Source organism: Echiichthys vipera (assembly GCF_963691815.1).
Source record: "Echiichthys vipera genome assembly, chromosome: 20".
Classification (NCBI taxonomy): domain Eukaryota; kingdom Metazoa; phylum Chordata; class Actinopteri; order Perciformes; family Trachinidae; genus Echiichthys; species Echiichthys vipera.
In genome coordinates, this window is record NC_139845.1 from 25,160,897 (window position 1) to 25,175,556 (window position 14,660).

General features: G+C 42.2%; 1 protein-coding gene across 2 annotated transcripts in view; it reads left to right on the top strand.

Moving 5' to 3' along the window:
• The window catches only part of arhgef39 (Rho guanine nucleotide exchange factor (GEF) 39), a 104,669-nt gene that overhangs the window by 30,161 nt on the left and 59,848 nt on the right, over window positions 1-14,660 (top strand). For both annotated transcript variants that reach the window (XM_083934734.1, XM_083934733.1), the window contains exons 4-5: window positions 4,975-5,095; window positions 13,873-13,991. In XM_083934734.1, the coding sequence (XP_083790860.1) occupies window positions 4,975-5,095; window positions 13,873-13,991 (240 nt within the window). The remainder of the gene's footprint in view (window positions 1-4,974; window positions 5,096-13,872; window positions 13,992-14,660) is intronic.

Here is a 14,660-nt window from a genome sequence, read left to right on the forward strand (position 1 = left end):
TGCCAATTCATAACAAAAGTTATCTCAGGACACTTTACGTATGGAGTAGATAAAGACCACACTCTATGACTTATTTATGATTTACAGAGACCCAACAATTCCCCCATGAGCAGCAACAGCAATCTTGTGCACACAGTGGTGTTGAAAACCTTCCCTTTAACAGGCAGGAACGTCGGACAGACACAGCTCTATGGAGGACGGACATCTGTCTGCACTGGTTGGGAAGGAAGAAAAGGAGAGAGAAAGAGGGAAAAGACAGACAGATGGACAGAGAGAGACAAAGACAGACACGAAGGCAGACAGACAGACAGTCCCAGAGATGCAATCAACCACAAAAGTAACAGTAACTATAATAATAGCTATAATAATGTGAATATGACTTATATGTTATGGCAGTTAATACAGCAGAACAGTAGAAACAAGTACAGCTAAGGTGATATGACAATGATAATAATTATGGTTGCGATAAGGGAGGACTTCACCATGACAAGTAACATCACCACCAAGAAGACCAGTTTCTGTCGTAATTCTGTCAAAAAGTCGGCCTTTTTTCCCCCGTTTGTGATTTTGACAAAGATGAACCAGAAAATATATAACCATATTCATTCCAGCTGTATGTTGGCTGAGCTCCACCTACTATACCGGAGGGAGGGTTACTCTGTCATTTTGCCATTCAACCCCCTCTCATGTATACAAGGGGAACTTCAATAAACGATTATTCCCTTAACCGGGGTAAGGCCATTTTCAGGTTACTGATATGCATGTAAACTCATTGCCTTATGATGAGGCAGCATCTGAATGGCCTTGGCCGCCAAGATGTCTCTTTCAAAGCACTTAAATATTTTTGAATTTTTGCTGCTATTTCAACCTCGGAGAGAACTACTACTAGCATTGTTGCTGGAGGTAGGGCTGTTTATCACCACTACGTAGCAAGTAACCACTTTGGCAGAAACCCTTGGTGAGAGCCGTACTTGTCAGCTCTACACAGCCTAATAGATCTCTGATCGTCAGACCAGTGTGTCAGTATGTGCAGAGCTGAGGTATCTTTATCTGGTGTTCCTGTCTTCACTGAACTCCAGAGTGCAGTGGGAATTGTAGTAATGAATGCTGCTTTCATTAAGCTTTGTTGAGTTAAATAAGTAAGGAGATGTGAATATATTGATATGCCATGCCGTTCATTCTTCTGCAGACTGTTGATGGAGAACAGAGCGCAGGCAGCAGAAGGAGCAACCCAATTATCCTCTGCTGCTTACATGACAAACAGGAATCAGCAAGTTGAAGAGGTTTCAGTGGATTTAGTGAGTAGCATGCAATCAGCAATAGATTAGAAGGGAGGGGGGTGAGTCAAAATGAGAATAGGTATAGTCTGAGATACACACATACCAACAACAGTGCTGCTGCGTGAGAGGAGAGAGACGGACCCTAAACTGTTTACTGAACTGGACTCTGAGCCACATGCATGGGAATGAATTAGGCCGAGCACAGATTTCTCTCTTTTCCCTGATGCTCTGAATAAGGAGCTAAACTGCTCTCCAGTCTCTTTTTATAAATCAAGTTCTAAGAAGGTGTGAAAAGTCTCTAAGGACGTACTCACACTGTCCTTCTGGCCGGGGCCAAAACCGTTTTTTCAGCTAAAGCCTAGTACCTTTAAGCAGTGTGAGTGCACCCGTTCCGCGCATAACTGCGGCCAGCGGGCTGCCCACGGCCCGCTTGAAAGAGGCGGGCTTTAGCGGAGCCGTTTGCACATGTACGAGCACGAGCGTGCGCACGTGTACGAGCACGAGCCCTACGGCAGTAGCGTTATGTCCGCCTGTTCGGACATGTAAATAGAAGGAGGGACCATGCGCGGACATTTAACAACAACAACAATGGCGGTGAAAGGTTCACGTTGATGTGATGCGGAGGTGGAGTGTTTACTGCAGATTTGGTCGGATGAAAATATTCAAAAACGGTAGACAAGACGCACAAAAACTCAGAGGTCTGTGGAAAGATTTGTAAACAAAGCCACACACACACGCGATCAATGCGTATGACGTGTTACGGTGTGATGACGTATAGGCAGCAAGAAGCATTGGCCAGCCCTGGCAGTGTGAGTACAAACGGGGCTGGGGCGCGGGGGGAGAGGGAGGGGGGACAAGTACCCTAAAGCCCGGGTCGCGGTGCGGAAGGACAGTGTGAGTACGCCCTAAATCTAGTGAGAATGTGGCGTCTGTGAGTGCTTTGGGACGAGGAAGGGGCTCCCAGCAGCACCCTCTGCTCGTTGAGGACCCAAATGCAGAGGGTTTTGGTGCATCAGAGTCCAAAACAGCACAAAAGTCTCCACTATCACCAGAAACAGTGAACAGATTTCTCCCTAGGGTGGAGGAGGATTTGGGAAGTCTCCAGATTTGGAGAGAAACTCTCTGGTGTTTGTATTCTCCACAGCGTCTCCCCATCTCTTCTTCTCCATGTTGGTTTATTTCTGTGGCAGTTACAGCGCCACATTCAGGGCGCACTCACACTGTCCTTCCGCACTGGGCCAAAACCGGTTTTTCGGCTAAAGCCTAGTGCGTTTGACCAGTGTGCACCCGCTCCGCGCATAACTGCGGCAGCGCGCCGTCCACGGCCCGCCTGAGAGAGGTGGGCTTTTGTAGAGCGCGTTTGCACATGTACGAGCACGAGCGTGCGCACGTGTAAGAGCACGAGGCCTACGACGGTTCTGACGTCATTTATGTGCGCCTTTTCGGACATAGAAAATAGAAGGACGGACCATGCGCGGACATTTAACAACAACAACAACGGCGGCGAAAGGTTCACGTTGGTGTGATGCGGAGGTGGAGTGTTTACTGCAGATTTGGTCGGATGAAAATATTAAAAAAACAGTCGGACAAGACGCACAAAAACTCAGAGGTCTATGGAAAGATTTGTAAACAAAACGACGCATCGCAATGACGTCAATAAATTTGTGTGAGGTGTTACGGCGTGATGACGTATGGACAGCAAGAAGCATTTGCGCGAGGCCCAGGTAGTGTGAGTACAAACAGGCCTGGAGTGCGCGGGGGGGGGGGGGGAGACAAGTACCCTAATGCCCGGGGCGCGGAAGGACAGTGTGAGTGCGCCCTCAGGCCTGGCATGTAGACTATAGCGTTTTTAGCCAGTTTCACTGGTTTCGTGTGGACGCAGATATTTCTTGAGCCGAGGTCTGTGTTCGGAAAACTTTAAGAACGTAGGAGGAAAAAAGGTTGTTTCCGAGACATGGAGTGACACCAGTCATCACGGCACGAGTCTCATCATACAGATCATGTAGAGCAACAAAAGGTTGCTTTATTGCTTTGTTTTCTACTGAAAACAGCTGTGTTTATTATTTCATTAGGTAGTCACTTATGTTTAGCAGATGCTCACAATGTGTCCTAACAATTAGTATTCCTCTGTTCAAGATCCCCCTCTCCCCTCAAATGAAGGCGCCTTGGCCTGAATTGTTTGGTGGAGGTTGTATCCGCCCCAGATGTCGCCGCTGCTCGGAATTAATGTGGATTACCGTGACACACGCAGAATGCTAATGTTATCTCGATCCTGCTGCTTATGGCCAGACAATTTAATTGCTATGAAAAAAGTATAAAAAATGTAATCCATAATTTCATATTTATCATAATAGCCTCTGGCAGTGAGAAGGGGAAAAAACGGAAACACAGTTTTTCCCGCCCTTTGCCCTCGTTAGAAGTCTCTCGGCTGCTCCTGCATCTCCTGATTATGAATAGAGGCTACCTTGGCGCACAACTTCATTAAAATCTATTTAAATCAACTTCGGCGGCAAAGTGCTCCGTCTTACAGCATGTACGAACAGAAGTCTCTGGGAACATCATTAGAGAGTAGGATTATGTGTGTGTGCATGTGTGCGTGTGTGGTACTTCCTCTAAGTTTGGATAACAAGCTCCTTCACAAGTGTCAACACCCCCAACCAATTGCGCCTGTGTTACTGTAATGTGCCTGACAGGCTGAACGACTGCTTTGCCTCTGCCTTGATCCAGTTGTTTTGTTCCTGAGTTCAGCCGGCGTGTTCTCTCTACAAAGTGGCCCTGGGTGCCCTGAAGGTAGATCCACTGTCTTGGTCCCAGTAAATATGTCACCCACAGGGAGAGGCCCTCAAATGACACTTCAGAGCCTCGCCTGCCTAACCTCCCATTAACGGGGAAGCAATCCTCTGAACTTTGCTCAACCTCCGCATTTCCTCTAAATATGTGTGTCTTTGCTGAAAATTATGCTCCAGATGGGATCTCGCCTTATTTGAGCTCCTTCTTTTCACTGATGCAGAGCAGCAGTACATTGTCAGGCAGTAATGTGCACTAACTCAAAGTCCAAAGTGGTTTGGCTGGAGGCTAAATGCTCACTGGGGGGCACTTTGAAATGAATGTGTCAAAGATCTGTGATGCACAAACAATATGCCACACATACTGGAATAGTAACTTATGCCATGTCCTGTGTTGGCGTTAAGGATGTTGTTGTGATTCAGTAATGAGTGTCTGCTTGTTTGCATGCCCTAAAAATGGTTCACAGTGACTGGATAAATTATAATCGCTAGGTCAACGTGTTGATGTGTTTTAATTTGTGGCTGGATTTTTTGAGGAATTAAAAAAAAAAGCTTTTTTTTTGACAAATATTGTGATAACCAAAAATAAATAAATGGTAAATTTAAAGGTTGATTATAGATAATGAGCAGAACACCACCATCTAGTGTCTCAAGATCGTAGTCGCAACAACCAAAAATAATTCCAGCAGTCGGGTTGCCAGGTTGGTCAGACCAGTAGCAGTCGGTTTGAGCCTGTTTGAACTCGTCCCCTCCATTATATCCAGCCTAAACATTTCATTCCCTACAGCTTGTTAGAACATGACGATTTATATATGTTTATCATAAACATTTCGGTTGTTGATTTAAAATGATTGCTGGTCTTTTTTCTATTTGATAATATCTAACCTGTTTTGTGTTTTTTTGTTTAGATCTCTGCTGGTCCATTTGGAGAATGGCTACTTTGGCCGAGGCTTCGACCAGATCTGTCCACACCTACACCTCTACAACACGTATGTGGACAACATCTATAATGCCAGCAAAGTGCTTGGGGTAGGAACACAGTATTTCCACATGGTTATCACTTCTCTGTGTCAGATTCTGCTGTTACTAGTATGATAATTTCACAAGCTGCTTATTACATTACAAGTGATAAGATTTGAATAATCCCTGTGGGAAAATTGTCCATTGTCTTCCTCAACTATTGGACTGAATACATAGTTAGAAATGCAAGTGTGTGGTTATTGGATTCTTTTTTTTGCTGACAATCAATTCCACTGCCGTCAGTGATGCCGTAACAGCACTTTCTTGTATGGACTGTATGACGAGGCAAATTCTAATTAATTATTAGTTATGTGGTTTTATGACCTCCAAATTAATACCACAATTTGTGGTTTAGTAGAAGTCTTACGCTGGAACTCTATGTGTGATATAGCCTAAAAATATAGCAATATAGCAGTATAGCAAAATAATATACAGGTCATCATAAAAGTAATGTTCTAAATGTCAAGTACAGAACCTTTAAAGGGGTTCTACTATGCTTTTCCTTAGTTTCTGTCATATATATCTTGATATAATGTCAGATGTTCAGGCTGATCATGACCAAGGTCTCAAATAATGAGGTAAAGGTTTATAAGGGTAACTAGTCTAACCCATAGACTGTATAAAAAATGGACATGGCCTCTCCGTCAAGGTCCGTTCTCTCAACTTGATCCAATCGTACTCGCCTACAGGAGTCTCCATCTTATCAGACTTCGACTCTGCCTCCTTTCCTCTTACCAAAAAAAGGCGTGTATGTGACGTTTGGGGAGGGAGTTATGTCCATCTGGCTGACATATACCGAATAAGCCACATTAGCACAATTGCCCGGGAGCTAGGCTAATAGAACGTGCTACTAGACAAACGCGAGTGGGAGTCGATGTTGAGGTTTTTTTCTTGGAGGGAACGGAAGTCTTTTTTTTTTTCATTTTGTAACGGGAACAGGATTTTTTAGATGGTAGAGACTAGCACCAGAGGTCTGTCTCTAGCAGAGTCAAGTTCAGGAACTCCCCTGTCTCTAGTGGAAAACACACCGGCTCTGGGAGTGAAGTGCAGCCAGCATTTATGATTTAAACTGATATTCATCACAGTTCCATGCTCATAGACTGTAAAACACCGACCCTCACGGCCCGAATCCTCCGCTGCTCCAGATTAGCATCTAGTGTATGTGTCATGGATAGCAGGCTGTATTGCAAGTCATTGGTGCAAATGCGGCTATTTAATTAGCATAACAGAGCTAACATGTTGTGTTCCTAAACCATCTGTTTGTACAGTTGATCGAAGAGCAAACCATCTTGTCACTTATTGTTAACACCACCACCACACAAATGACCACAGTCCAGGTCCAGATGATGGAGTTTGCATGCTAATCCTGACAACTAGCCTCCCAGGAGAAGTGAGGGCCAGAGGCTAGCTGTCAGTCAAGAGGCCACAACCCTAATTATTCATAAACTTTAACTTCACTGTTGTTATTGAGATATGACCTAAACATACAGACTAGAATGTTTTTTGTACAGGGGCCTTAACTAGGTTTAATTATGGGTTGGGGAAGTGCCTGACCAATCAGCAGCTGTGAGAAGTATGAGCAAAAATTGTGTTTTGAACATTAGAGCGTGTAAATATGTTCTAGTAAAAACACAAAATACATGTATGAATCTGAAGAAGAGTAGAATAGGACCCAAATAAAAGCAGCTGATTTAACAGCAAATCAGCATATTTCCCAAATTGTTGAACTATTTGTTTTACAATTGTACTCCTCCCTCCACTTTCCATAAGTCACACCTTGATACAGTGACAAAGATCCCAGTGTAGAGGCACAGAGGCATATGTTTGTGGACCAGCAGAGATGTCTTGTTGCTAGCTTTGCATTAAAGCTGTAAAAATAATATTGTCTCAATTAAGAGTAAGGATTCGTCTTCAGAACATTGACTTGCATTGATTATGGACCAAGCAGCCCTGCAAGAAAGCACTTATCCTCCTGCAGATTGACTGAACAGGGAAGCGAGTTGTAGTGACAGGTGTGCTAGTTTACTCAGGTGACTAGTGATCTGTCTTTTAAACAGTAGAAACCAGCTTGGGCCCTTAATGAGAGTTACCTATGACCCACATTAGTCTGATTATCTATTATTTTTACTTTAAAACTTTGTCTGAGGCATACTTAAAATATGGAAACTTGTGGGTCAGTTCTGTATGGTTCAATTTGTCATCATCCAGGAATCTGTGGTAATAGGTTGTCACCTTTTTCACCCTTGAAGAGATTGCACCCCTCTACTCCTACGGAAGGGTACGGTACAGGTCTGTAGTTTTGGCCCCCTTGATAATGGAAACACAGTGAGTTGTGTACCAAACCATACAGAACCAAACCGTACATGTACACCCCCATATGCAGGGCTCTAGACTAACTTTTTTCACTAGGCCCCCAACTTAAATTTTAGGGGCGAAACCAGAAATTTTAGGGGCATACAGGATAAATGAACATGATCAACTAAATATTCACATTTCTACTATTTTCACTGTATTACTTATAAATACTTTGATTATAGATGCAGAAATTACAGAGTGCTGTTTCAAATTCAGTGTCACATTTTTTGTGCACCAGCAGCACCATCGCTGTCATCTCAGTACAATATTAAAAAAATATTCCTTACATTCAGAAATACTGATTGGAACAGTTTAATTTTAGTTAATCTTTTAATATAATGTTAATTTTTTAAGAGTACTCTTAATATTAAGAGTATTTTATTCTGATATTCCCCAGTGAAAACCTCTGTAAGTTTGTGAAAAGATCCCTGAGGTCCTCTAGAATGCACCTGAAGTGAACAGACAGTTTTATTCTAATTAATATTTAATATAATGTTATATTTTACTGTAATGTAAATATCCAAATGCGTTTTATTCAGAAATTCCACAATGAAAAGTTTTTTGAATATCATGCAGTCAATCTTATACCCATTTTTTATCCTGTATTTGGGCCTGGTTGTGTAACACTTTATTCTGAAAACTGAAAAACGGATTTGGACACAACAAATACATTTTACGTGTTGTTCTTGTGTAAAATTAATACTTTCTCCTCTCTTCATTTCAGAGTTTTATACTGCGGAGTGAGACAGAATGACAGTAAAGTGTTTACCTTCATGTCAGAGTTTTATACTGCAGAGTGAGACAGAATGACAGTAAAGTGTTAACCTTCATGTCAGAGTTTTATACTGCAGAGTGAGACAGACTGACAGTAAAGTGTTTACCTTCATGTCAGAGTTTTATACTGCAGAGTGAGACAGAATGACAGTAAAGTGTTTACCTTCATGTCAGAGTTTTATACTGCAGAGTGAGACAGAATGACAGTAAAGTGTTTACCTTTGTGTCAGAGTTTTATACTGCAGAGTGAGACAGAATGACAGTAAAGTGTTAACCTTCATGTCAGAGTTTTATACTGCAGAGTGAGACAGAATGACAGTAAAGTGTTTACCTTCGTGTCAGAGTTTTATACTGCAGAGTGAGACAGAATGACAGTAAAGTGTTTACCAAAAACAATCCTTGTTAAATTAAAATACCTGTTAACCAGAGGTTTTCACTCAATTGTTGGACTAAAGTACAAGTTTTAAGCTCTTCTCCTTTACTTGAGCATTTTATTTCCATGCTACTTTAAACTTCTACTCTACTACAAACCAGTGGAAATATTCTACTTTTTACTACATGACATATATCATAGTTACTAGTTACTTTACCGATTAAGATTTTTACACCTGAAACATACATATGAGAACATACAGTATGGACTGACAAAAATGAATGGAACATAAATGCAGAGTATTTTCACAGTACAGTGGGAAAGTGGTGTTAAAGTTAGCATGATTTTAAAATGCCTTCTCAAGTTAAACTCTTTACAAACAGATATACACTTGCTGCAGAGTAAACACAGGTTTCAGTGACAGTTATAAACAAAAACTTCTCTGTCCATTTTCTGTTGAATTGCCGGTATTCTGTGTCAACCTTTTGTTTTTTCTAAGTAGAAAGAGACATAGCGGTGGTGATTTAACCGTGGATTTAACCAGACTGAAATGATTGCAAGAACAACAACTTCTTGAGCCATCTTCGGAGCTTGGCGAGCTGTTGCTTATTGTTCAGAAACCCACAAAGAAGAGCATAGGGGGGGCGTGTGGAGCATAGTGGCTGTACGCCTACAGGGAGTGCACGGAGAAAAGTCTCCCAGGACTGCAGTCAACATCAGCCACAAATTAATTTTTCACATAGGCTTCTACTCAAAGGACCAATAAATATTCCCGCTGCCAATTGAATAGCCCTGGTTTGTAATGTGTAATATCACATTTGTAGCCATGATAATCGTGACATGATATTTTCATATTGCCTCATGCCTAAATCAGAGCCATCATGGTTTCTGTATGTCTTGCTGTCTTGTGGAGCTGCCAATCCACACATTTTACTCACTTGGCAACCTTCAACGCTAAATCCAACCTGTCAGCTCTGATTTACACCCTCACTTCACTCTGTCACTACTGTACTTCCCCAGCTAAATAAGTGATTCCTCTCACATTGTCCCCATCATCTGACTTACTCACCACCTGCTTACCATGTCCATCTCTAGCTGCTGGCCACAGGCAAATTGACCAGCTAAACAGCTGTATGTGCACACACACACACACACACACACACACACACACACACACACACACACACACACACACACACACACACACACACACACACACACACACACACACACACACACACACACACACATACACACACACACAGCTGGTATCTAGAGTCAAGTGGCATACACTGATGTTTTTAAAGCTGTGTAGGTGTGGAGCTCTCCTCAGGTCTATTTAAATACAGCAGCAGTGTTTATTTTGATGATTTACAGGAATGACAAGATAAAGCTTTTTGTCGTCCAAATGTTGACATACGCTAATGCTGACATGATGTGCAAATGCATATTTAATAACATCTACCTCCTCCTCCCCCCTCCACCTCCTCGTGTCTCAGCTAGACATCCAGCATTAATTTGTGACAACAAGATGATTTGGGGGTCTTGTCAGGAAGAGTACACATCTAGAAAGTGACATGAGATTCTGCGGTCGTCACTGGTTGTGACATGTCCATCACTGGTACAAGCTGCATGCATAAAGATGGCTCACAGTGAATCCAGATACTGAGCATGAAACACGTGTACTCACTCCATTAGTATATTATGTTCCTGTTGATCAGTTGCTAGTCAGAGGGTCATAAAGTGTTTTACATGAAGTACTGTAGTCTAGACAGAGTACAGTGTGTCCATGCCATTTTCTGTAAGTATTTTCGTGGCTAAAGGCACAAGGGCTATTCAGGGTGAGTTCAAGGGCTTATTTTAAAAGTAAGGGTTATTTTAATCCCTGTTTGGATTTGATGTCTTTGGTAGCGAGGGAGATTTGTTTCCAATCTAATCCCAAAATTAGAGCTGCTCTGATACCATTTTTTACTTTCTGAAACAGATTCCAACTCCTGAACTGGAGTGTCACCCGATACCGAGTACCAATCCGATACAGTGCGTCGAAAATATACATAGCTATTAAGCCCCCACTACAGGAAGTGCCAAAAACTGCAGTTCTCTGAGTGTCCACTAGAGACAGGTTTCATCACAGAGCAGTTTCTCATTGACCCCATGTTAAACAGGCCGTTTTCACAGCATAATTAAACCGGTTTAAGGCCTGGTACAAAAAAACATTCTAGTCTGTATGTTTAGGTCATATCTCCATGACAACACTGAGGGGGGTGAATTGTTTTGTACCAGGCTAGTTTTTATTTTATTGGAGGTTAAAGTTTATGAATAATTAGGGCATGGCCTCTTGAGTGACAGTTAGCCTCTGGCCCTCACTAGTGTTGTTTTCGTCAACGAAAATGATGACGAAATATTGTCGTCAACGAACCTTTATCACGTGACGAAAACTAAACGAGACGATGACTAAGATGAAATATATAATGCAATTTCGTTGACGAATAAAAACGAGACGAAATGTCTCTTCAATTTCGTTGACAAAAATGAGACGAAATAACGTTGTTTCATCTCGTTTAGTCACGTTATTATTATTATTATTATAAGTTTTCTCCCACTCTCGCGTCTGGGCGACGTCACTTCCTCAATCCCCACACGCGCATTATTTAGTTTCTGAAGATGCCGCTGCTGTGGGTCAGAACTAAAGAAACATGAGAACAAAGTTTGACACCAGCCGGGGCTCGTGTTTGGAGAAATGCGACCACAAAATCACAGGAAAAAACACCACGGATCTTAAGAGACACCTCAGGGCATCCCATAATGACATTTAGGTAAGTCAAGACATAACGTAACGATACTTTCTGTTTTAGAAAGCTCATGCGACATGAGGCTACGGTTAATGTGTCGGGTTTTAACGCTAGCTTTAGACGTTAGCCACTGGAGCTGTGTGTGTGTGTGTGTGTGTGTGTGTGTGTGTGTGTGTGTGTGTGTGTGTGTGTGTGTGTGTGTGTGTGTGTGTGTGTGTGTGTGTGTGTGTGTGTGTGTGTGTGTGTGTGTGTGTGTGTGTGTGTGTGTGTGTGTGTGTGTGTGTGTGTGTGTGTGTGTGTGTGTGTGTGTGTGTGTGTGTGTGTGTGTGTGTGTGTGTGTGTGTGTGTGTGTGTGTGTGTGTGTGTGTGTGTGTGTGTGTGTGTGTGTGTGTGTGTGTGCGCGTGAGACTAGCGTGCGTGTGTGTTTGTAAAGTGTGTTTTTAGTTCCTACCTGAAAGACTGACTCACTCTATCAGTGCACTAAACTTCCCCTTGTTGGCCAAATACTTCCACTAGTTTTGTATTACACAGAGCAAATCCCACTGAACTGAATTTGGCATCAACATAAATTGGATTACTTATTCTAGACCTGTACATGCATGTAAACTAAAGATATCTGCATGGGTTTGGCTAAAAGGAAATGTTGGTTTTGTCAATACTACTAGGTACTTTTATCATTGTGATTAGATATAATTGCATTACTAAAAGGAGACTAATATACGATTTCCGTCGACTATAACTAGACTAAAATGCTCAGACTTTTAGTCGACTAAAACTAGACTCAAATGCTCAGACTTTTAGGGCGCACTCACACTGTCCTTCCGCACCGCGCCCCGGGCTTTAGGGTAGACTAGACTACTTCATACTTCATCTCAGATGCTAGTTGTCAGGATTAGCATCATTAGCATGCAAACTCTGTCATCTGGACCTGGACTGCGGCCATTCGTGTGGTGGTGTTTCCATAAGTGACAACATGGTTTTCTCTTCGATCGACTGTACAAACAGATGGTTTAGAAACACAACGTGTTAACGTTAGCTCTGTTATGCTAATTAAATAGCACTTACACCATGACTTAAAATACAGCCTTTTATCAACGGCACATACACTAGATGCTAATCTGGAGCAGCAGGAGGATTCGGGCCGTGAGGGTCAGTGTTTTACAGTCTATGAGCATGGGACTGTGTTGGGTGGATACCAGTTTTAATCATAGATCATAAACACTGCCTGCACTATACTCGTCGAGCCGGTGTAGTCTTTGCCAGAGACTTGGGAAAATAAAATTAAAAACAGACTCTCTTTCCCTCCTGGTCCTGGAAAAAAATCTCAACATTGTCTCCCACTCCCGTTTATCTAGTAACGTGTTCTGTTAGCCTAGCTCCCGGGCAGTGGTGCTAATGTTGCTAATTCAGTAAACGTCAGCCAGACGGACGCTTCTCCCTCCCCCAACAATGTCCTTTTTTTGGTAGGAGGAAATGAGAGAAGATGAGAAAAGATGGTGGCGAGTATGATTGAATCAAGTTGAGGGATCGGACCTCGACGGAGAGGCTACATCCATTTTTTATACAGTCTATGATAACTATATATACACACTGTCTGTATATTTACCTGTATTTTTTTAATTAACATAATTTAACAGCTCTATACTACTTTCATAATAATAGAATAGAATAGAAATACTTGATTGATCCCAAGCTGGGAAATTGCAGAAACCTGGCCCTAGGTCATGACAAAACTGCGAACAGACACAAAATGAGAAGTTTTGTGTCATGAGAAATATTATTTATCATAATTAAGGTATGTATTACCAAAAGTAGATATAAAGCTGAACTAAATAAAAGAATGTGTGAAAACCAGTAACTTCAGTAGTGTGCATGTGAATGTGTATAAAATGTGTATAGGGTGCTGTGATGCACAAATAAACAGCAAAAAATAATAGCAACAGACCTTCTGGTGTCGGCAGGGTAGAGAAAGCGATAGAGCTCCAGGAAGCTGGGCCTTTTATTTTCTTTGTCGAACCGGGCCCAAGTGCTCCGAATCATGCTGCATCAGCTGACACCTGAGACAAAGTTATAAAGTTATACAGTATAGGGTAAGAGGAGAGACACACACACACACAACTAACATGTTCATGCTACTAACCTTGTTTAGATTTGATAGGGTTGCTGTCATTGTGTATAGCCCAGCTCAGGTTAAACCCTTTTAAAAATCAACAAATACATACAATTATCTAGTTTGACAGCATTCTAGTTTACAACAAATGTAAATGTACGAACTACTTTAACGCACATCAAAACAAATAACGTGGTATTGGATAGGTGCATATACTCGCATACTCACTGATACCAGCATTTTAGGCAGTATCTGAGGTATTTCCGATACTGGTATGTAAATCGGAGCAACTCTACCCAAAATACACAAAGCACAAAGCTGTGTGTGAATGTGCCTTTATGGCTCTGAGAATAGCTTCACAATGATTTGTGTGTTGGCTTAGATCCAACTGAAGAAGAACAAGGCCTTCAGACGTTTTAAGAAACTTCAGGAAGCCCGACCAGAGTTCAACAACCATGAGCTTGAGGACTTGCTTCAACTTCCCATTCAGCGGATTGATCAGTAAGTTTTCTGTTTCCTTTTCTCTAGCTTTTGTTGATTAATCGGCTTATTATTTTCTAAATTAATTGATTAGTTGTTTCATCCATAAAATGTCAGTGTTCAGTGGGGTTTTTTTTGTTTTTTTTTAGGGCCCGAGCAAGGATGTGCCAGGGCCCAATCAATGCTGCTTGCAGCTTTAACTTTTAGTGAAATGTGTAAAGTCTCAACAGAGCTCATTTCTCACTTTCATGCCACTGCGAGCCACGACTATCTTGGAGCCAGCTGGTGTTAATGGCTCTGGGCCTTAAGCTAGGTTTATGGTTTGCAAGCAAGAAAGGACTTCACTAAGGGTTCGTCCACGCAATCAAAAACTACCTTTTTTTTCTCCGTCGTCCACACGAACTTAGCTCGGGAAATCTCTGCGTCCACAGGAAACCACTGAAACCGGCTAAAAACGCTGTAGTACACATGCCAGGCCTGGGTGTGGCGCTGTAACTCCCACAGAAATACACCAACAAGGAGAAGAAGAGACGGGGAGACGCTGTGGAGAATACAAACACCGGAGACCAAATCCTCCATCCTAGAGCGAAATGAGTCCACTGTTTCTGGTGTTAGTGGAGACTTTTGTGCTGTTTTGGACTCTGATGCACCGATCACTCTGCAGTTAGTGTCCTCAATGAGCAGACGGTG